Below are 24,911 nucleotides of genomic sequence, written 5' to 3'. Positions count from 1 at the left end.
GAATCAGAGTGGGGAGGGAGTGGAAGCACAGGACTACCAACCCTAGTAATTTGCACCGGGAGCACAGACACACTTTGCATGGTGTACTGGGTATTACAGAAACAGAAAAGTACAATCCGAGACGGAGACTGCGAGTGGGTCCCCACAGCCAGCTCCTCTGGGACAAAAGAAAAGCAGATGCTTTTTAAAAGTCTTAAAGGGACACAGGCTCAACAGCTGGACAAAATTGTCTCAGCACACTCAGCCCAGCAGGCTGGGAATCTTGAGGAACTTCAGGCCTCCTAACTCCCTGGGGGGTAAAGCAGCCCCAAAGCCCCTCACAGTAATAAGCAGCCTGTGATTCATTCCCCCCAGCTGGCGCTGCAAGCAGAAGGGCTGACCTGCCACAGCTGCGGAGCAGCTGGACAACAGCCCCGCGCACAGCAACCACAGAGTCTCCTCCCAGCACGCAGCTAATTGGGACAGACAGAGGAAGCCAGAGCAAGGTCCAGAAGGCACGAAGGGGCGCAGTTCTGGCAGGAGAACACACCAGACGTGTTTGCCACCCCCTGCAGTGCACTAGGCTATCCCAAGAGCCATCCCACCCACGTCAGCTCAGGAGATTATCCCAGAGACTGCTCCCAGTGTGCGGGTAACCAGGACAGGCAGCGGAAGCCAGAGCAAGGTCCAGAAGGCACGAAGGGGCGCTGTTCTCACAGGAGAACACACCTGGCGTGGCTGCAACTCCCTGCAGTGTGCTAGGCTATCCCAAGGACCAGGATAACACAATAAAAAAAAATAAGAATAAAACAATAGAAAAAAATCAGTGAAACCAAGAGCTGGTTCTTTGAGAAAATAAACAAAATAGACCCCTAGCCATACTTATTAAGAGAAAAAGAGAATCTACACACATAAACAGAATCAGAAATGAGAAAGGAAAAATCATGATGGAACCCACAGAAATACAAAGAATTATTAGAGAATACTATGAAAATCTATATATGCTAACAAGGTGGAAAACCTAGAAGAAATGGACAACTTCCTAGAAAAATACAACCTTCCAAGACTGACCAAAGAAGAAACAGAAATCTAAACAGACCAATAACCAGCAAAGAAATTGAAGTGGTAATCAAACAACTACCCAAGAACAAAACCCTCAGGGCAGAAGGATTCACCACTGAATTTTATCAGACATATAGAAAAGACATAATGCACATTCTCCTTAAAGTTTTCTAAAAAATAGAAGAGGAGGGAATACTCCCAAACTCATACTATGAAGTCAACATCACTCTACTACCAAAACCAGGCAAAGACCCCACCAAAAAAGAAAATTACAGACCAATATCCCCAATGAATGTAGATGCAAAAATACTCAACAAAATATTAGCAAACCGAGTTCAAAAATACATCAAGAGGATCATACAACATGTTCAAGTGGGATTCATCTCAGGGATGCAAGGATGGTACAACATTCAAAAATTCATCATCATCCACTACATCAACAAAAAGGACAAAAACCACGTGATCATCTCCATAGATACTGAAAAAGCATTTGACAAAATCCAACATCCATTCATGATAAAAACTCTCAACAAAATGGGTAAAGAGGGCAAGTACCTCAACATAATAAAGGCCATATATGATAAACCCACAGCCAACATCATACTTAACAGCGAGAAGCTGAAAGCTTTTCACCTAAGATCGTGAACAAGACAGGGATGCCCACTCTACCCACTGTTATTCAACATAGTCCTGGAGGTCCTAGCCATGGCAATCAGACAAAACAAAGAAATACAAGGCAACCAGATTGGCAAAGAAGAAGTCAAACTGTCCCTGTTTGCAGATGACATGATATTGTACATAAAAACCCTAAAGACTCCACTCCAAAACTACTAGAACTAATATCAGAATTCAGCAAAGATGCAGGATACAAAATTAATACACAAAAAAATCTGTTGCTTTCCTATACATTAACAATGAACTAGCAGAAAGATATCAGGAAAACAATTCCATTCACAATTGCATCAAAAAGAATAAAATACCTAGGAATAAACCTAACCAAGGAAGTGAAAGACCTATACCCTGAAAACTACAAGACACTCCTAAGAGAAATTAAAGAGGACACTAACAAATGGAAATTCATCCCATGCTCTTGGCTAGGAAGAATTAATATTGTCAAAATGGCCATCCTGCCTAAAGCAACCTACAGATTCAATGCAATCCCTATCAAAATACCTACAGAATTCTTCAACGAACTGGAACAAATACTTCTACAATTCATATGGATCCACAAAAGACCCCGAATAGCCAAAGCAATCCTGAGAAGGAAGAATAAAGCAGGGGAGATCTCGCTCCCCAACTTCAAGCTCTATTACAAAGCCACAGTAATCAAGACAATTTGGTACTGGCACAAGAACAGACCCACAGAAGAGTGGAACAGAATAGAGAGTCCAGATATTAACCCAAACTTATACAGTCAATTAATATATGATAAAGGAGCCATGGGTATACAATGGGGAAATGACAGCCTCTTCAACAGCTGGTGTTGGCAAAACTGGACAGCTACATGTAAGAGAATGAAACTGGATCATTGTCTAACCCCATACACAAAAGTAAATTAGAAATGGATCAAAGACCTGAATGTAAGTCATGAAACCATAAAACTCTTGGGAAAAAAGATAGGCAAGAATCTCTTGGACATAAACATGAGCGACTTCTTCATGAACATATCTCCCCAGGCAAGGGAAACAAAGGCAAAAATGAACAAGTGGGACTATATCAAGCTCAAAAGCTCCTGTACAGCAAAGGACACCATCAGTAGAACAAAAAGACATCCTACAGTATGGGAGAATATATTCATAAATGACATATCCAATACAGGGTTGACATCCAAAATATATAAAAAGCTCACGCACCTCAACAAACAAAAAGCAAGTAATCCAATTAAAAAATGGGCACAGGATCTGAACAGACACTTCTCCAAAGAAGAAATTCAGATGGCCAACAGGCAAATGAAAAGATGCTCCACATCACTAATCATCAGAGAAATGCAAATTAAAACCACAATGAGATATTACCTCACACCAGTAAGGATGGCCACCATCCAAAAGACAAACAACAAATGTTGGCAAGGATGTGGAGAAAGGGGAACCCTCCTACACTGCTGGTGGGAATGTAAACTAGTTCAACCATAGTGGAAAGCAGTATGGAGGTTCCTCAAAAAAACTCAAAATAGAAATACCATTTGACCCAGGAATTCCACTTCTAGGAATTTACCCTAAGAATGCAGCAGCCCAGTTTGAAAAGGACATATGCACCCCTATGTTTATCGCAGCACTATTTACAATAGCCAGATGGAAGCAACCTAAGTGTCCATCAGTAGATGAAAGGATAAAGGAGATGTGGTACATAGACACAATGGAATATTATTCAGCCATAAGAAGAAAACAAATCCTACCATTTGCAACAACATGGATGGAGCTAGAGGGTATTACGCTCAGTGAAATAAGCCAGGCAGAAAAAGACAAGTATCAAATGACTTCACTCATCTGTGGAGTATAACAACAAAGAAAAAAACTGAAGGAACAAAATAGCAGCAGACTCACAGAACCCAAGAATGGACTGACAGTTACCAAAGGGAAAGGGACTGGGGAGGCTGGGTGGGAAGGGAGGGATAAGGGGGAAAAAGGGGCATTACGATTAGCACACATAATGTAGTTGGGTCACAGGGAAGGCAGTACAACACAGAGAAGACAAGTGGTGATTCTATAGCATCTTACTATGCTGATGGACAGTGACTATAATGGGGTATGTGGTGGGGACTTGATGATGGGGGGAGTCTAGTAACCATAGTGTTGCTCATGTAATTGTAGATTAATGATACAAAAAAAAAAAATTGCTATTCCAGTGTCTTCTGGCATAAACTGCCAATACTTGTACTGCTGAAACTCTGATGATAATCTAATGTTCTTTCCCTTATAAATCACTTATTCTTGTTGCCCAGTTGCTGTAAGGATTTTTCTTTAAGTACAGTAATTTTCTTTGAAATTGTTTTGATGTTGGTTGTTCTAGGTCAACATTCTCAGATGCTCAGCATGCTCATCAAAATGTGCATTTTAAATATTTTTTAAAATTAAGTGAAGTTTTCTTGAATTAGTCTTTAATATTTGTTCCTTTAGACTGGTGATGCTAATAGGAATTTTAAAACAGACCACAAATTTGAAAGTTCCACTATTTAAAACAATGATAATAACAAAAACTTAATTACTGTCCATTCATTAAAATACTTATTGATGATATAATATAGGTACACCTATTCCACAAAAAATAAGAAATGGAAAAATACCTAGTAGGTCAATTAATCATCTATCTGCTGAATAACTGTTCCCTCAATGACTTTATAATATAATACAAAGGAGTATGTTTTAGAGTACTCAGTTTCTACTCAGATTTATTTTATCCTGTAACTACTTAACCTCAGTACTTGAGTTGTACAAAGAATCATTCTTTAATATACATAATATTCAGTTCAATAAACACTGTTTAAAAAAGGAGATGAATATAAATAATTGAAATTCAGTTAATATTTGTAAGTTGCATATCCATTTCCCATTTTTAAAAAAGGCAGTTGGCACTATATTAATAGTGGAACCAGAGTTTACTTTCATATGTGTTACTATGTCACATAAAATTTAATCCAGATATCCACATATAAATCAAGTATAAAAATCAAATGAGTATTCATATTTGAACTGACTGTTTATAGTTCATAATGCATGAGCAAAACCGAAGGTTTCTGTGATGGATGCCCTTGTACTGTTCACCATGTAACTTATTCACTATGTAAGAATTTGTTCCCCATGTAAGAACTTGTTTGTTATGCCTCAGAAGATTGGAGACTGACGAAAATTAGGCTTGGGGTGGATTAGTGATTGTGCATTGAACATTGACTCCCCTATACAGAATTTTATTATTGTTAACAACCATTTGATCAATAAATATGAGAGATGCCCTCTAAAAAAAAAAAAAAGTACACACTTCCAATTGTAAAATAAATAAGTAACCGGGATGTAATATGTAGCATAAGGAATATAGTCAAAATATTGTAACAACTTGCTATGGTGATAGCTCGTACCTAGAATTATCATGTATATAAATGTTGAATCACTGTGTTGTACACCTGAAACTAATGTAATGTAATACTGTGTCAACTACCCTTCAATAAAAAATAATTATCTATAAAAAATTAAAAAAAAAATTTTATCCAGGAATAAACCTCTTAATTAAATTTTTAATATTTTAAGACTAGCAAGGAACCAGAAATAAACCCACAGTATTTATGTATTATATATACTGCAAAACAACTATTTACACAAAGTTAATCATCTTACCATTTCTAACAGAATAGCTTGAGTTTTGGCCTCTTTTTCTGCCTTTATTTCTTCTACTTCTTCAGCTGATCTTCCTTTGAAATCATCAATTTCCTCATCTGCTCCTATTCGACCACTCTGTAAGGCACAAGTTATTCATACATATACTTAAAAAACAGATAAATCTGAGAAACATAGCAGACATTAGGCTTTATTCTTATCACATGCATTAAAATACAAACTGGAACAAACTTACAAACCTGTAAAAACTGATTTAAACTAATTCAATAATGTTGGCCAAATTAGGCTTTTAATTTATTGTTAAATCAAAATAAACATTTAAATGGAAACTATCTGGTGTCCAACTAAGTGCTGAATGCAGAAAATAAAAGATCTTAAAAATTAAGCACCAAATCCCAACTATAAAGATAAATTCAGCTTTGAGGAAGCCTCAAAAGCAGAAATTCCTATCTTAAAATATCTGAGGGAAGAGTATGCATTATTTCACAAAAATCTCTGGGTTCTAGTATGCCTCCAGAGCATACCAGTTGGAAAGTTCCCTTACAAAATAAAAGTTTAGTTTGGCCTTAAAACTGCACTCCTATCAAGAGTTAAGAGAAAAAGGAAAACATTTTCCAAACGTGTTCCTGTAAGTATCCTGAGCTAAGGTTTTTCTGGTGGAAGAGAACTGGAGAAAGAAAACTAAGGAAGTAAAAAGACAGCTAGAAAAATGAGTACCTCCAAGGGAAAAGAACTCTGAACTTGTCCTAGTCTACCTGAACAAGCAAGATAATCATGCTGAAGAAATGTTCTCATAAACTAGAACATTAAATCTATGCAAATCTTTACTTACACATGAACAGTCAATCACAAGAGGACTCTACTTACATCTAGTTGTTCCCTTGTAGGTTCTGGTGATCGATCAGGAATTAGTAAATCAGGAGGGTCATCAAATGGATCATCTAAAATCACTGTATGATTTATCCTTACAAAATAAATCCAAGTCAAATGTTACATTTACATTACTTCAGAATCCAGGTTTTACTTTTTTTAAAGATTTTAAGCAGTAAGTATCTCTAATGCAAAAAAAAGAATGAGCTCTTTAATTTTACTGCACAAGAACATTGCGAGAGTATACTTTCACAATTAATATTGCAGGTTTTCCCCGTTTAATATATTTATTACTCTTCATTAGTCTAAGATAATATAAATGCCTAATATTAGTCTAAATGTCTGAATCATAATTTTGCCATATTTCTCAATAATCTACTTTAAAAAAACTAAATTAAAAGATCAGTAATTCCTCCCAATATAAACAACTGTAAATAATTGGGACAAATATAAAAATATAAAAAGTCTTTTCTATCATAAAGATTCTTATAGTCTTGTATTAACTCACATTTTGGAATTATCCCCAAGCTACTCTTATGCATGCCTTTACCACTAGTCAAACATAATAGTATTATAACACTGTAGTACATTCAGACAGTAAAATGTCTGATCAGACAGTAAATCATACCTGATATCCTGATATGGTACAAAGTCCTTGTCAACAAAGGTCTCATTAATTTTCTTAATTATGTCCATGCCTTCTGTCACTTCACCAAACACTGTATGAACACCATCAAGGTAATCTAGATTATCTCCTGTAGTAATAAGAAACTATACAGAAAAACATAGAAAAATACAAATAAGTATATATATATATAACTCAAACTGAAATCACTTAGACTGACAAAAATACACAAAAGTAACTCTACATTAACTGCATGGAATCTTAACCACCTGTTATAGTGCTAAGTAAAAAGTAAAAGTTTACCCATAAAACATCAATACATACATAGATTCCCCAATTGCTGAAAATACCCGATTGCTTAAAATACTCGGACAAACCAAGGCTCAGTTTCTTCATGTGTAAACTGTGAGAAAAAAAGGAGCATCTACCCTACATGGGGTTAGTGTGTAAACAAGATAATGACTGAAAGGTACTCAACACGACCTGTTCTGAAGCAAGCAATACTGAAAGGAAACAGGCCACAATGTGAAGAGTGATGATCCATGGATGGTGGAACTATGGGTGATGGTATTTTCTTCTTTGTATATTTCTGTATGTTCTGAATTCCTCACAATGGGTATGCCTAACATTTAAAAGAACAAAATAATTTTTTTGATATAGAAAATAGTTTTTTTCTTCTGACAAATACCTTTGATTGAAATTCTCTTTTGACTGAATAGTTTAAAAAGATAATTTTGTGGCTCTTTTCAGTCCTTCATTTTAAAGCAAGACTCTCATCTTCTCACTCATTAGCTAACCTGAGATCCATGCTGATCACTGCCATTGTTCACCATGGACACAGTGCCTTTCTTCTTATGCTTAATTCTTGGCACTTTTTCAGCTTCAAAAAAATTTGCTTGATCACCATACAGTTGACTGAAAAAATACACATAATAAGGTTATAAAATATAAGGAATCCCAACATGAAATACAGAAGCAACATACAGGGTTATCATTTCTTTATAGAAATGCCACTATGACTCAAAATATTCCTCTTTTTTGCTACAGATTTTTAGGAAACATGGAAAAAATCTATATTAGAACCATGTTTTGAGATACAGGTTTAAACATGCTAGTTAACACTGTTAAGAGACAATTCTGTTTTTTCTCATTTAAAAATAAAAAACTTGGGCAGAGGGGGGCGGAAGATGGCGGCGTGAGTAGAGCAGCGGAAATCTCCTCCCAAAACAACATATATCTATGAAAATATAACAAAGACAACCCTTCCTAGAATAAAGACCACAGGACACAGGACAATATCCAGACCACATCCACACCTGAGAGAACCCAGCGCCTCGCGAAGGGGGTAAGATACAAGCCCCGGCCCCGCGGGAGCCGAGCGCCCCTCCCCCCAGCTCCCGGCGGGAGAAGAGCAGGCAGAGCGGGAGGGAGACGGAGCCCAGGACTGCCGAACAACCAGCCCCACCCATCCGGGCCAGAGCACAGACACAGTACGTGCTCAGGGGACCCTGGATGCTAGGAAAACAGGGCAGCAAGAACAGTGAGCGGGCACTGGAGGCCGGGTGACAGAGGGCATAAGAAAAGCGCGCGACCATTTTATTTTTGCTTTTTTGCTGCTTTGTTTTGGCGAGTGCTTTTTGGAAGTCTTAAAGGGACAGGGACCCCAATATTAGGGAAACAGGGCAGAAAGACCGGTGAGCAGAGGCCTGAGGCTGGCACCAGAGAATAAAGAAAAACGAACGACCACCTTTTTTTTTTTTAATTAAAAAAAATTTTTTTTTCTTGTTTTTTTTTGTGGTCGTTGTTTTGTTTTGGCGGGTGCTTTTTGGAAGTCTTAAAGGGGCAGGGCGGGCCACTTAATCCAGAGGTAGGGAATCCGGGATCTCTGGGCACCCTAACCCCTGGGCTGCAGGGAGCAGGGAGGCCCCTTACGGAGATAAATAGCCTCCCAGCAGCTCCTGCTCCAACGCGACTCCACCATTTTGGAGTAGCTGCCCGAGCCAGGCCACGCCCACAGCAACAGCGGAGATTAACTCCATAGCAGCCGGGCAGGAAGCAGAAGCCCTGTCTGCGCGCAGCTGCGCAGCACAAGCCACTAGAGGCCGCTGTTCTCCCAGGAGAGGAGGGCCACAAACCAACAAGAAAGGAAGTCCTTCCAGCCGTCACTCGTCCCAGTTCTGCAGACTATTCCTATCACCATGAAAAGGCAAAGCTACAGGCAGACAAAGATCACAGAGACAACACCAGAGAAGGAGACAGACCTAACCAGTCTTCCTGACAAAGAATTCAAAATAAGAATCATAAACATGCTGACAGAGATGCAGAGAAATACGCAAGAAAAATGGGATGAAGTCCGGAAAGAGATCACAGATGCCAGAAAGGAGATCGCAGAAATGAAACAAACTCTGGAAGGGTTTATAAGCAGAATGGATAGAATGCAAGAGGCCATTGATGGAATTGAAATCAGAGAACAGGAACGCATAGAAGCTGACATAGAGAGAGACAAAAGGATCTCCAGGAATGAAACAATATTAAGAGAACTGTGTGACCAATCTAAAAGGAGCAATATCCGTATTATAGGGGTCCCAGAAGAAGAAGAGAGAGGCAAAGAGATGGAAAGTATCTTAGAAGAAATAATTGCTGAAAACTTCCCCACACTGGGGGAGGAAGTAATCAAACAGACCACGGAAATACACAGAACCCCCAACAGAAAGGATCCAAGAAGGGCAACACCAAGACACATAATAATTAAAATGGCAAAGATCAAGGACAAGGAAAGAGTGTTAAAGGCAGCTAGAGAGAAAAAGGTCACCTATAAAGGGAAACCCATCAGGCTAACGTCAGATTTCTCAACAGAAACCCTACAGGCCAGAAGAGAATGGCATGATATATTAAATGCAATGAAACAGAAGGGCCTTGAACCAAGGATACTGTATCCAGCACGACTATCATTCAAATATGATGGTGGGATTAAACAATTCCCAGACAAACAAAAGCTGAGGGAATTTGCTTTCCACAAACCACCTCTACAGAACATCTTACAGGGACTGCTCTAGATGGGAGCACTCCTAGAAAGAGCACAGCACAAAACACCCAACATATGAAGAATCGAGGAGGAGGAACAAGAAGGGAGAGAAGAAAAGAATCTCCAGACAGTGTATATAACAGCTCAATAAGCGAGCTAAGTTAGGCAGTAAGATACTAAAGAGGCTAACCTTGAACCTTTGGTAACCACGAATTTAAAGCCTGCAATGGCAATAAGTACATATCTTTCAATAGTCACCCTAAATGTTAATGGGTTGAATGCACCAATCAAAAGACACAGAGTAACAGAATGGATAAAAAAGCAAGACCCATCTATATGCTGCTTACAAGAAACTCACCTCAAACCCAAAGACATGTACAGACTAAAAGTCAAGGGATGGAAAAACATATTTCAAGCAAACAACAGTGAGAAGAAAGCAGGGGTTGCAGTACTAATATCAGACAAAATAGACTTCAAAACAAAGAAAGTAACAAGAGATAAAGAAGGACACTACATAATGATAAAGGGCTCAGTCAAACAAGAGGATATAACCATTCTAAATATATATGCACCCAACACAGGAGCACCAGCATATGTGAAACAAATACTAACAGAACTAAAGGGGGATATAGACTGCAATGCATTCATTCTAGGAGACTTCAACACACCACTCACCCCAAAGGATAGATCCACTGGGCAGAAAATAAGTAAGGACACGGAAGCACTGAACAACACAGTAGAGCAGATGGACCTAATAGACATCTATAGAACTCTACATCCAAAAGCAGCGGGATATACATTCTTCTCAAGTGCACACGGAACATTCTCCAGAATAGACCACATACTAGGCCACAAAAAGAGCCTCAGAAAATTCCAAAAGATTGAAATCCTACCAACCAACTTTTCAGACCACAAAGGCATAAAACTAGAAATAAACTGTACAAAGAAAGCAAAGAGGCTCACGAACACATGGAGGCTTAACAACACGCTCCTAAATAATCAATGGATCAATGACCAAATCAAAATGGAGATCCAGCAATATATGGAAACAAATGACAACAACAACACTAAGCCCCAACTTCTGTGGGACACAGCAAAAGCAGTCTTAAGAGGAAAGTATATAGCAATCCAAGCATATTTAAAAAAGGAAGAGCAATCCCAAATGAATGGTCTAATGTCACAATTATCGAAATTGGAAAAAGAAGAACAGATGAGGCCTAAGGTCAGCAGAAGGAGGGACATAATAAAGATCAGAGAAGAAATAAATAAAATTGAGAAGAATAAAACAATAGCAAAAATCAATGAAACCAAGAGCTGGTTCTTCGAGAAAATAAACAAAATAGATAAGCCTCTAGCCAGACTTATTAAGAAGAAAAGAGAGTCAACACAAATCAACAGTATCAGAAACGAGAAAGGAAAAATCACGACGGACCCCACGGAAATGCAAAGAATTATTGGAGAATACTATGAAAACCTATATGCTAACAAGCTGGGAAACCTAGGAGAAATGGACAACTTCCTAGAAAAATATAACCTTCCAAGATTGACCCAGGAAGAAACAGAAAATCTAAACAGACCAATTACCAGCAACGAAATTGAAGAGGTAATCAAAAAACTACCAAAGAACAAAACCCCCGGGCCAGATGGATTTACCTCGGAATTTTATCAGACATACAGGGAAGACATAATACCCATTCTCCTTAAAGTTTTCCAAAAAATAGAGGAGGAGGGGATACTCCCAAACTCATTCTATGAAGCTAACATCACCCTAATACCAAAACCAGGCAAAGACCCCACCAAAAAAGAAAACTACAGACCAATATCCCTGATGAACGTAGATGCAAAAATACTCAACAAAATATTAGCAAACCGAATTCAAAAATACATCAAAAGGATCATACACCATGACCAAGTGGGATTCATTCCAGGGATGCAAGGATGGTACAACATTCGAAAGTCCATCAACATCATCCACCACATCAACAAAAAGAAAGACAAAAACCACATGATCATCTCCATAGATGCTGAAAAAGCATTTGACAAAGTTCAACATCCATTCATGTTAAAAACTCTCAGCAAAATGGGAATAGAGGGCAAGTACCTCAACATAATAAAGGCCATCTATGATAAACCCGCAGCCAACATTATATTGAACAGCGAGAAGCTGAAAGCATTTCCTCTGAGATCGGGAACTAGACAGGGATGCCCACTCTCTCCGCTGTTATTTAACATAGTACTGGAGGTCCTAGCCACGGCAATCAGACAAAATAAAGAAATACAAGGAATCCAGATTGGTAAAGAAGAAGTTAAACTGTCACTATTTGCAGATGACATGATACTGTACATAAAAAACCCTAAAGACTCCACCCCAAAACTACTAGAACTGATATCGGAATACAGCAAAGTTGCAGGATACAAAATAAACACACAGAAATCTGTGGCTTTCCTATATACTAACAATGAACCAACAGAGAGAGAAATCAGGAAAACAACTCCATTCACAATTGCATCAAAAAAAATAAAATACCTAGGAATAAACCTAACCAAAGAAGTGAAAGACTTATACTCTGAAAACTACAAGTCACTCTTAAGAGAAATTAAAGGGGACACTAACAGATGGAAACTCATCCCATGCTCGTGGCTAGGAAGAATTAATATCGTTAAAATGGCCATCCTGCCCAAAGCAATATACAGATTTGATGCAATCCCTATGAAACTACCAGCAACATTCTTCAATGAACTGGAACAAATAATTCAAAAATTCATATGGAAACACCAAAGACCCCGAATAGCCAAAGCAATCCTGAGAAAGAAGAATAAAGTAGGGGGGATCTCACTCCCCAACTTCAAGCTCTACTATAAAGCCATAGTAATCAAGACAATTTGGTACTGGCACAAGAGCAGAGCCACAGACCAATGGAACAGACTAGAGAATCCAGACATTAACCCAGACATATATGGTCAATTAATATTTGATAAAGGAGCCATGGACATACAATGGCGAAATGACAGTCTCTTCAACAGGTGGTGCTGGCAAAACTGGACAGCTACATGTAGGAGAATGAAACTGGACCATTGTCTAACCCCATATACAAAAGTAAACTCAAAATGGATCAAAGACCTGAATGTAAGCCATGAAACCATTAAACTCTTGGAAGAAAACATAGGCGAAAACCTCTTAGACATAAACATGAGTGACCTCTTCTTGAACATATCTCCCCGGGCAAGGAAAACAACAGCAAAAATGAGTAAGTGGGACTATATTAAGCTGAAAAGCTTCTGTACAGCAAAAGACACCATCAATAGAACAAGAAGGATCCCTACAGTATGGGAGAATATATTTGAAAATGACACATCCGATAAAGGCTTGACGTCCAGAATATATAAGGAGCTCTCACGCCTCAACAAACAAAAAACAAATAACCCAATTAAAAAATGGGCAGAGGAACTGAACAGACAGTTCTCCAAAAAAGAAATACAGATGGCCAACAGACACATGAAAAGATGCTCCACATCGCTAATTATCAGAGAAATGCAAATTAAAACTACAATGAGGTATCACCTCACACCAGTAAGGATGGCTGCCATCCAAAAGACAAACAACAACAAATGTTGGCGAGGCTGTGGAGAAAGGGGAACCCTCCTACACTGCTGGTGGGAATGTAAGTTAGTTCAACCATTGTGGAAAGCAGTATGGAGGTACATCAAAATGCTCAAAACAGACTTACCATTTGACCCAGGAATTCCACTCCTAGGAATTTACCCTAAGAATGCAGCAATCAAGTTTGAGAAAGACAGATGCACCCCTATGTTTATTGCAGCACTATTTACAATAGCCAAGAATTGGAAGCAACCTAAATGTCCATCAATAGATGAATGGATAAAGAAGATGTGGTACATATACACAATGGAATACTACTCAGCTATAAGAAAAGGGCAAATCCAATCATTTGCAGCAACATGGATGGAGCTGGAGGGTATTATGCTCAGTGAAACAAGCCAAGCGGAGAAAGAGAAATACCAAATGATTTCACTTATCTGTGGAATATAAGAACAAAGGAAAAACTGAAGGAACAAAACAGCAGCAGAATCACGGAACTCAAGAATGGACTAACAGGTACCAAAGGGAAAGGAACTGGGGAGGATGGGTGGGTAGGGAGGGATAAGGGGGGGAGAAGTAGGGGGGTATTAAGATTAACATGCATGGGGGGGTAGGAGAAAAGGGAGGGCTGTACAACACAGAGAAGGCAAGTAGTGATTCTACAACATTTTGCTATGCTGATGGACAGTGACTGTAAAGGGGTTTATAGGGGAGACCTGGTATAGGGGAGAGCCTAGTAAACATAATATTCGTCATGTAAGTGTAGATTAGTGATAGCAAAAAAAAAAAAAAAAAAAAGGGCAGTTCCTGTGTGGTAACCTCCAACGAGTTCTACACAAGGGTATAAAGGGCATATAAAAGTGTAGGCAAAGGGTCTGTTTGTGTTTATACAGAGGATCAAAGCCTAATTGGGCTACCCCGAAAATGAACTAAGATACGATATGAAAAAGAACTTCCAACATCTGCACCCTCTGGAAGACTCATGCCAGAAGATGATCATCAAAAAACCCCAACAAAGATCCACGCACTGCTACAGCTGTAGATGCACTCATCCCACCAGTTCCTGGACCTGCCATGGGAATGAGGAAGGAGATATCTAAGCTGGCCTGTGCATACAGTAAAACAACAAAATTGGACTGGATCTATACTGTTGGAACTCAACCAAGAATTTGGAGAAGTGCAAATTGTAGCGCTCCAAAGTCTTACAACTACAAACTATTTATTGTTAAAAGAACATATGGCATGTGAACAGTCCCCAGGAATGGGTTGTTTTAATTTGTCTGATTTCTCTCAGACTGTTCAAGTTCATTTGGACAATATCCACCATATCATAGATAAGTTTTCACAAATGCCTAAGGTGCCTAACTGGTTTTCTTGGTTTCACTGCAGATGGCTGGTAATTACAGATAGGCTTTGGTTATGTAACTATACTCCTATTATGTTAATGTGTGTGTGCAATTTAAGTAGTAGCTTAAAACCTATACATGCTGAAGTTACTCTACAAGAAGATATATCAAAGAAATAATCAATCTTCCCATGTTTTCTTCCGCCTGCTACTTCTATAGCTTTTCTTCTTCCTTCCTAATTACAACCCTTAAATAGAATTCGTGCCTCATATCAAATTTACCGAGTATCATAATTCTTCCAAGTGGTAAAGATACCTCAAGACAAATGCTGGGCATAGAAGCCACAGGGCATAAATATGCAAAGAAGTAAAAAGCTAACTTTTTCAAACAATAAGGCTTCTCTCTCACTTACCAACTTCACATTTCCCTGTATGGCCCCGGAAGATGACTGGTTAGCCAGAGACGGGTAAGATTCCTCAAGGGAGGGACAACCTAAGACAGGCACAGTCGCAGGGGGGCCATCAGGTGAGAAATTGGGGATCAACAGAGGTGAGGCTTAGAACCTCACCCCCCCGCTCTGAGAGAAATCTTCTGCATACGTGGATGTTTTATTGCCCTGGTCTAGCTTGGATTAACACATAGTCTACAGGCACACACCTGATCATCTACATGTGCTCTCTTACAACACTAAACTATGTTTTCTACCTTTATCTTGTATTTACCTACCACTTCAGCATTTTATTAAAAATAATAATAATAAAGAGAGAAATGTGGTATCCACATATAAATCAAGTATAAAAACCAAATGAGTATTCATATTTGAACTGACTGTTTATAGTTCATAATGCATGAGCAAAACCGAAAGTTTCTGTGATGACTGCCCTTGTACTGTTCACTATGTAACTTATTCATTATGTAAGAATTTGTTCTACATGTAAGAACTTGTTTGTTATGCCTCAGAAGATTGGAGACTGACAAAAATTAGGCTTGGGGTGGAATAATGATTGTGCATTGAGCATTGACTCCCCTATACAGAATTTTATTGTCGTTAACAACCATTTGATCAATAAATATGAGAGATGCCCTCACAAAAAAAAAAAAAAAAAAAAAAAAAGGACAGACTTCCAATGGTAAAATAAATAAGTAACCGGGATGTAATGTATAGCATAAGGAATATAGTCAAGATATTGTAACAGCCTGGTAGGGTGATAGCTGGAACCTAGAATTATGTATATAAATGTTCTACCACTGTGTTGTACACTTGAAACTCATGTAATGTAATAGTGTGTGTCAACTACCCTTCAATAAAAAATAATTAATAAAAAAATAAAATAAAATAAAATAAAATAAAAAATAAAAAACTTACCCAAAAACAGACTCTCCTCCACGGCCAGTCCCTGTAGGATCACCAGTTTGTATGATAAAATCCCTCTGTAATACACAGGATATTTTGTTAACTCAGAGTTTGCTAGATGGTTCCAGTAACAAAGGACATGACAAATATCCAGCAACTCACCTGAACATTGTGAATAAGGCAATAATTGTAATATTTTATTTTGCACAACTTCAGGAAATTCAAGCAGGCTAAAAGAAAGTAAATATTAAATTTATCACAGTAGTCCACAAACACATTTTTAAGCAAGTAAAATAACAATTATTACAATTTCTAAATTACCATCCAACTCCCCCAAATGGTCAAATGTCCAAGGTCAAAAAAAGGCAGTAAGCCTAGAAAAAAACAATACATTTTAAATTGTCTTTTTATTCTCTTTTTCGTAAGATTTCTTGGGGCATCTGAGCTAATGCAGGAAACTGCACTTATCTGCAATAAACTATCATTTATTGATGGATTAATTTTCTAAGACAAAAAAGAACAAAGATAGTATGATGGGAAAAGAGCTAGCAGGGTATCTGAAAATAGATACAAATTACATAAATTAGAGAAAATCAAATATCAGGGACCATTTCTTTTTATAATGATTAACTAGCCCTTCACAAAAAAATCCATAAACTTATCTTGTACCAGCTTTCTCATATCAAATGCACTTGCTTATCCAATAGACATTTACTGAATACCTTATAGGTACTTGGCACTGCTGTCACAAATGCCATTAAACCAGAGTCCCTGCCCTCAGCAAGTTTACAGACTAGTTGTGAAGAGACACAGTAAGAAGCTCTGAAAGCGCTAAGCTAGAAACCAGACAGAAACATTTATGAGGCTGTCTCTACCTCAAGGATCTTATACTCAACTAGGGCCTTTACACCTGAAAACAGAGAGAAAATACTGGGCCTAGTTGATAATACTATTTGTGCCACTTAAACAGTAAAATGGTAAAAAAAAAAAAAAAAAAGTGCTTTAAAAAATTCCAGAAGAGCTCAAAAGAGATTGTTTCTGGTCAGGGAAATTAGAAGAGGTCACAGAGGCTAAAGGTGGGCAGCACAAGAACTGGATTGGCAGAGAGTAGAGAGGGTCCAAAAAGACTAGTCTAAGTCGTGTAATACTCTGGTACTACAGAATAATAGAGGGTAAAAAGGACAGAAAGGTAAGATGGAGCCAAGCTATTGGAGGGATTTGAGTATCAGGCTTTCAAACATTTTTATAGAAAGTATATATTTCTGGGCTTACTGTTAAACACATAAGAGTAGTCCTTTGACTAGAAAAGAAAAATAATGGATCTAGGCAGTGATCATCAATAGTTGCCAAAATCTTTAGGTGAAAAGGTACCATTCTACCATCAGGTAGACAAGCCTGAACCCAACAACCAATTTTAACACAACCAACACAAAAAGATCCAATGAGATACCCAATGCCTCCTGAATGTGATGAAGTTGACAGTACAGATTGCCTTATGTGAAATATTCTTGCAAAAAACATTAAATCGGAATCTGATCAAGGCTGTGGATCTAAGTACCAATTTATGAGAACTATAAGGGACAGTGGAATACATCAAAAGATACAGCAGAGATAAAATCAATCAAACCCAAAATGAAGAAAATTCTACAGAACAAATGACTCAGATCTTTTTCTCAAGAAATTTTCAAGGAAAAAAAAAGGAGAACCTATAGAAAAAGGTATTTAAGAGACATATCAACCAATGCAATATATGGACCTTGGCAGTTTGTTACAAAATTAAGCATACTCTTATTGTACAATCCAGAAATCATATTCCTTGGAATTTACCCAAAGAGATGAAAACTTATTTCCACACAAAAACCTGCACAGGAACGTTTATAGGAGCTTTATTCCTAATTGCCAAAATCTAGAAGCAACCAAGATGTCCTTCAGTAATCTGTGTACATCTGGATAATGGAGTATTATTAATGCCAAAAAGAAATGAGCTATCAAACCATGAAAAGACATGGAGGAACCTTAAATGCATAGTACTATGTGAAATAAGCCAATTAGAAAAGGCTACATACTATATGATTCATCTATATAATATTCTGGAAGAGGCAAAACTATGGAGACAATAAAAGATGAGTGGTTGCCTGGAGCTGGGGGTGAGTATGGAGAATAGGCAGAACACAGAAGATTTTTAGGGCAGTGAAACTATTCCGTATAATAAAAAATGGTGGATACGTGTCAATATATGTATGTCCAGACCCACAGAATGGACAACAGCAAGAGTGTAGCTTAATGTAAACTATGGACTTTGGGTGTTAATATAAGTTCATCAAATACAACACTGTAGTAGCAACTGTACAACATGTAAGGTATATAACAAATGACATTAATGTTCAACAGAAGTACTACTCTGGTGGGGGATACTGACAATGGGGGTGGCTGTGCTTATGGATGACAATGGGGTGGGGGTATGTGAGATATCTCTATACTTTCCCCATAGTTTTGCTCTGAACCTGAAACTTCTCTACAAGTCTTTTAAAAAAAGGCAAAGGGAGAACCTACAGAATAAAAGGTATTTTAGAAATCTATCAACCAATATACGCCCTTGTTAAATTACCAATTATTTTGTAAATGTCTATGAGACAACAGAAAAATATGAATGATACTAAGAAAGTATTGCTATTTTTTTCAGATGTGATCATTATTTGTGAGTCTCTTTTTAAGCATCTTTTAGAGATACAAACTGAAGTAATTACAGATTAAATAAATCCCATGTAAGGGACTTACTACAAAAAATCCAGGAGGTGGGAGTATAATCAAAACAATACTGACTATGTATTGACAACTGTTAAATGAAACCGGTCATTGGTGCATGAGGGTTCATTTACATGACCCTTTCTACTTCTGCATGTTTTTACTTTTCTGTAATATAAAGGGAAAAAAGAATGAAGGGAAAGAGAGAGGAAGGAAGAAAAGTAAGTCTGGATATGTTTGCTATAGATTGACAAGTAGTACATATAGAAATATATAACATCCAGTCACATGCTTACAAATACATACAAATGGAGAGGATTTATGTTTTTAATGTTCCAGGCTGTCTTTGCAGAACCACTGTTTGTCCACTCTGTCTGTGTTAATTAGGTGGGATAACCCTATCTCCCACTTAGTTCCTCACAACTCCGGGGAAGAGGCCCACTAGTTTGCCAGGTTATGCTCCACATGGAGAAAGTGTTAGACAAACTCAAAAAAAAAGCAAAACCAAAAGATGAAAAATACAATTCCGTATAACATCCTTTGAACCCCCAGGTCCTACAATCCTCAAAGCCAAGTTTACCCCAGGAAGATGAGGCAATCGTTTTCTTTGTAACCCAGTTTGACATGAGTTTCTATCACTTGCATTATATATGCATTAGTCAATATAATTAGCCTACAGTGTGTGCCCTCCAAGTGGCAGGCATTATACCAGGTGTTCAAGATACAGAGATAATGAAGACACAGTCCCTGCTCTCTTGGAGTTAACATTCTTGAAAGGAGAAAAGGCTTGCAAATAATTCCAGGACAACAGATATATAATATAACAAAATATGATAGTGTGCTTTTTAAAAAGATCTGAGACAGAGTAGAAGAAATAGATCAAACCCTGCTTAGGGACAAGGGACAGATTCACAGAAGAGAAGAGTAGAGAGAAATGTGGAGCAGAGGCTACAGTATGGGAAAGGCATGGATTATGGTTGTATCATAGGTACAGCAGTGTGTGGAATCAAGTGAAATATGGCAGGAGGTATGATACTGTAGCTTGCTTCATCCTCTTTAATAGACTGCATTCCTTGGGGGCAAGACCCTGAATGTAACTAATTTCTCTGGCCTCCAGTTTCCTCCCTACTCTGATATATTCTCCACTTTGTTGACTATTATCTTCCTAAAACACCAACTTTGCCATGCCTCAGTCCTGCTTGTAAGTAAAACCTTCAAAGAACCTGTTCATCAGAAGGTCACACAAGACTGTTCACCATCTGACCTAATTGCTGTAACGCACACGACCAGACTCAGTCTGCCATTCCACGTCACATACCATTCCTTCAAGTCACGCCACACTACTTGCTGTTTCCAGAAAATTCTAAGCAAACTGTTGAGAAAACCCTCATTCCCACTCTTCTTTGAAAGAACTAGTTCAAATGTTCTATATTCTTTGCTTGCTTCGCTTCTCCCCGCCCCCAACAGGAAGAATTACTCCCTCCTCTGGTTTCCATAGCAAATAACACATTCTTCTGCTACAACCTTACAAAGTTCAATGGGTTCCTGTGCCTACTTCCCCCAATGGAAAATTAGACCCTCAAGGGCAAGACGCCTCTCCAGAGCTTGGAACAGTCTCGTACAATAGGCGACCCATGAGTGTTTGCTAAGGCTCGCGTGTACACCTCCGGACAGCCCTTCCTCCCTGCAGGCAGGATGTCCACACTCCCTTCTCCAAGCATATCCTCCTGCTCTCATCAAGACTTAACTGAGTACACACACGAAGGAATGCTGGTTGTGTTTCTCTCAAGACTAAAGCTCACTAAAGCCACAAAAGCTATGAGCAGTGTATATGCAGACCGCCTTACACACACACACGTGCGCGCGCACAGTCATTCAATGACCACAAGCTCTCTCCACCCTCCTGGCGAGCACCAGATACGGGAGAGGAGCTGAGCCTCATAAAAACTTTTCTAACCAAGGCCGGCTAACGAAAGCCCGGTCGAGGGCACCAGCAGCCCAAAAGTTCGAACCAGTCGACGCTGGGGACTGCGCAGCAAAGGGAGGTGGGGAAAGGAGATCGCGGGCCCGGGCCTCACCGCGCGGCCGCTCCTCCGTGTACAAGTCGATGACGACGTCGCCCAAAGTGGTTTCCAGCAGAACCGCCATGGCGCCCGCCCCTCCTCTGCATCGAGTCCGGGGGCTGACAGGCGCAGTCGTCGTCGTCGACGCCACGCGTCACCCTCGGCTCGACGCCTTTACGTCACCTCACCGGAGACCGCACCCCTTCCGGCCGCTGCGCCGGGCCGGCCTAGTGGGCGGCATTACCTGCAGTGCTCGCGTTTCCTGCCGGTGGGTCCCGCCTCCGGCGCGGCCCTTTTGAAAATCCTGGCCCGCCCGTGACCACTGGCGCGAAAGTTGCTCAAAGGGCCTCTGCAAAGGGTTTTATGTCTACCTCAAGAATGGGACGCGCTCTGAGCTACTCTTTTATCTAGACTGGCCGCCTGGTAGCCGAAGGGCAACCCCGGCTCCGCCTTTCCCCGCCTTACAGGAACAGCTACGCGGAGTTTCCTAATCAGGGTCTTCTCGTCATCCTGAATCAAAAACCTTGGGCCTGAAATGTACAATTTGTTACCCAGAAAGATGGTTAACAGGGAGTCCTTTCCTGGCTGATCATGTCTCGAGCAGACTATACATGTTACAGCAGCAGACGGTGGGTACTTCGTGCAACAAGCTAAAAAACCGTAGGGTTCAGCCCCAGATCTCTACTGGTTTTATCGATATTCAACAAAAGACTTACAAATCTACTTTTGGCCTCCGTTGAGGGTGTCCGTGCAAAGTTTATTTCCAAACTCTCCTAGCCAAGCCGATCACTTTTTATGCCATTTTATACATACGTACAACTTCTAATAACATCTGACTAGAAGCCAAAGTTTTTATAATGGTCTACAAGGCCTTACGTGTTACTCTGCCACCCTATCTTCACCTCTTATTCTTCTGAGGCCATACTAGATGTTTGTAATTCTTTGGACACCATATTTTGGCCTCAGGACCTTTGCGTTTGCTGCCCTCTCTTGTTGGAACCCTCTTCCTCCAGTTATTTGCTTAGCTGTCATTCACCTCCTTTAGGTGTCTTGCCCCTATAGCCTGCCCTAACCACCATCATTAAAATTTAACCCCACATACTGTCAAGAAGTGCTAGTAACAGGTACTTCTGAGAAGTGCCTGGCCTTAACGCTTGGGTTATCTTAAACAAAGATCGGATTTATAGTCACTATGGCAAATATTTAACGTCTGCTTTATGTCTGAATAACCTTAGGAAATTATGTATGCCTAAGTAATGATCAAAGAAATAGCCTGTACAGTCAATTTTTGTATATATTAATTTGTAGAGTGAAGCTATTGACATCAGGATTTATATCCTTTGTTTAAAATCATATATAACCTTGTAAGAAAGCTCTCCTCTCCAGAGCACTTTTCTGCTTCTGAACGGCTGTGTTTCCCCAGCCTAAGCCTGGGCTCAAATATAACTCTAATAACTCTTTTCTGGAGTTTTACTTAAGGATTTTCTTTTTTTGACAATACATACACTTTTTTTTCTCCATACAGCTTTTAGTCCATAGTACTTTTTACCATCTAACACGCTATTTATGTGTGTATACTTGTGTATGTTACTAGAGTGTAAGCTCCAGAAGGACAACCAATTTTATCTGTTTTGTTTACTGCTGTATCCCTAGTTCCTATAACAGCCTGCCACACAATAGGTGAATAAGTATTAGTTGAATAAATGAATATTGGCAATTAATTAAAGAAAATGCAAATTAAAATAATGAAATACTTGATGGGAATGTATAGTGGTACAGCCACTTTAGAAGACAGTTTGGCAATTTCTTACAAAGCTGAACATAGTCTTACCATAACTTCCAGCAACTGTACGCATAGGTATTTACCTAAATAAGTTGAAAATTCATCTCCACATCTCCACACAAAAACCTGCACATGAGAGGTTATAGCAGCTTTCTTCATACTTGCCAAAACTTGAAAGTCACCAAGATATTTTTTTAATAGGTGAGTGAATAAACAAACTGGTACATTCATACAATGGAATATTATTGAATGATCAAAAGAAATGAGCTATCAAGCCATGAAAAGACATGGTGGAACTTCAAATACATATTGCTAAGTGAAAGAAGCTAGTCTGAAAAGGCAAAACTATGTAGACAGTAAAAATATCAGCGGTTGCCAGGAGTTTCTGGAGGAATACGAAGGCATGAATAGGTGGAACACAAGAACTTTAAGGGCATTGAAACTATTCTGTATGATACTATAATAGTGGATGCATGACATTAAGTATCTGTCAAACCCCACAGACCAAAGAATGAACCCTAAGGTAAAATATGGACTTCAGTTAAGCAGAGTATACCAATACTGCTCCATCAATTGTAATAAATATGCCAGAACAACTCAATATGTTAATAGTAGGGGAAATGGGAATCACAGAAAGGTTATATAGGAACTCTCTGTATTTGCTGCCAATTTTTTCTTTAAACCTTAAACTGTGCTAAAAAAAAAAGTGTATTACAGAAAAAGATTAACCATTTTTTACCTTTTACTTAAGTGACTCAGAAGATGAACAGTCCTAAATCTTAACTTTTATGTATATATAAAGCACTCAACATATTCTATGATTTTTATGGTTTCTTTTTCCACCATCTCTCCAAATACTGAGTCCTCTGAGATTGTAACCATCCAGTCTCATCCAAGCCCACTCATATAAAAATCTTAACCTTACTAAAGCAGACACATTACAATAGAAGAGGTTATATTTATTTCTAATTTCTAAAACCTGTTGCATTGCTACATTATACTGAATGATGTTTACCAAATTAACTATGATGGTTAACTTTATATATCAGTTGACTGAGTTAAGTAATGCTCAGATAGCTGGTAAAATATTATTTTGGTGCCTATGAAGATGTTTCTGGAAGAGATTAGCATTTGAATCAGTCAGCTGAGTAAAGATGACATCATTGCCAATGGGCATCATCATGAGTCTCTTAAAGGTGCCTGAATAGAACAATAGGGCAAGAAGGGCAAATTCAATCTCTCTACTTGAGCTGGGACATCCATCTTCTGCCCTTGAACAGCAGCACTTCTGGTTCTTGGGCTTTCAGATTCACACTGAGACTTACATCATAGGCCCTCAGATTCGCAGGCCTTCAGGCTGAACTGAATTATACTCCCAGGTTTTTCTGGTTCTTCAGTCTGAAGACTGATTTCTCAGCTTCATAATCCTATCACTCATAATCACATGAGCCAATTCCTATAATAAATCACTCTCTTTACGTCTCTCATATACATATCCTATTAGTTCTGTTTCCCTGCCATTTTCAATCATATTTAAGTTTTTACAAGTACATTATTTTTAAGAAACATGAGTTTTAAGTCTTCATGTCAAAGTGGAAGGAGATATTTGTTGTTGAGAACCATGTAGGAAATAAGGCAACACAGAAATTCCATTCAATGAGCAATAAAATAAAATAAAATGTTAATAAGAAACATCATGTAAATAAGAATTAAAGGAGTTTAGGAAATAGTTGTCAAGAGCTGTGAAAGGTCTGAGATTTTTGCCCTACTTTCAAACTAACAAGTTGGTTTGCCACAGTTTCATGGATGTTGGTGGAAGACAGAAGACTCCTGGGTCAGAGACAAAGGATATTTATTACACACAGTACAGCAAGCTGCTTGACTACCAGCATATTTGCATCAGTTTCATTGCCCCAAAGTCCCACAAAGGCAATGTAAGGGTCCAGAAGGCACCTGCATATTCAGTGGATTATGTTACAGGAGAAATCCTGAGCTGAGGGAACCTGTATCTTTTATAATGGGCACAAAGATGCCTGTCTTCTCCTCTGTAAATAGGTCACTCTTTCTTCAACCCACTATTTCCTGTTTGATACATGTCTGTATAAAATCACCTGTAAAAGGTAGTCTGGC

At 38.8% G+C, this 24,911-nt stretch overlaps 1 protein-coding gene across 1 annotated transcript in view; it reads right to left on the bottom strand.

The window, feature by feature from the left end:
• PPIL4 (peptidylprolyl isomerase like 4) overlaps window positions 1-21,171 on the bottom strand; it is a 49,586-nt gene extending 28,415 nt beyond the window's left edge. The window contains exons 1-7 of the mRNA XM_036906937.2: window positions 21,014-21,171; window positions 16,353-16,420; window positions 16,203-16,267; window positions 7,662-7,779; window positions 6,868-7,010; window positions 6,237-6,333; window positions 5,370-5,486 (exon numbers count right to left, since the gene is read on the bottom strand). Coding sequence (XP_036762832.1) covers window positions 5,370-5,486; window positions 6,237-6,333; window positions 6,868-7,010; window positions 7,662-7,779; window positions 16,203-16,267; window positions 16,353-16,420; window positions 21,014-21,083 — 678 coding nt within the window. The 5' untranslated portion in view covers window positions 21,084-21,171. The remainder of the gene's footprint in view (window positions 1-5,369; window positions 5,487-6,236; window positions 6,334-6,867; window positions 7,011-7,661; window positions 7,780-16,202; window positions 16,268-16,352; window positions 16,421-21,013) is intronic.
• Window positions 21,172-24,911: the final 3,740 nt, after the last annotated feature.

This window comes from Manis pentadactyla, chromosome 12, assembly GCF_030020395.1.
Source record: "Manis pentadactyla isolate mManPen7 chromosome 12, mManPen7.hap1, whole genome shotgun sequence".
NCBI lineage: Eukaryota > Metazoa > Chordata > Mammalia > Pholidota > Manidae > Manis > Manis pentadactyla.
This window is presented reverse-complemented; position numbering and strand designations above follow the sequence as displayed.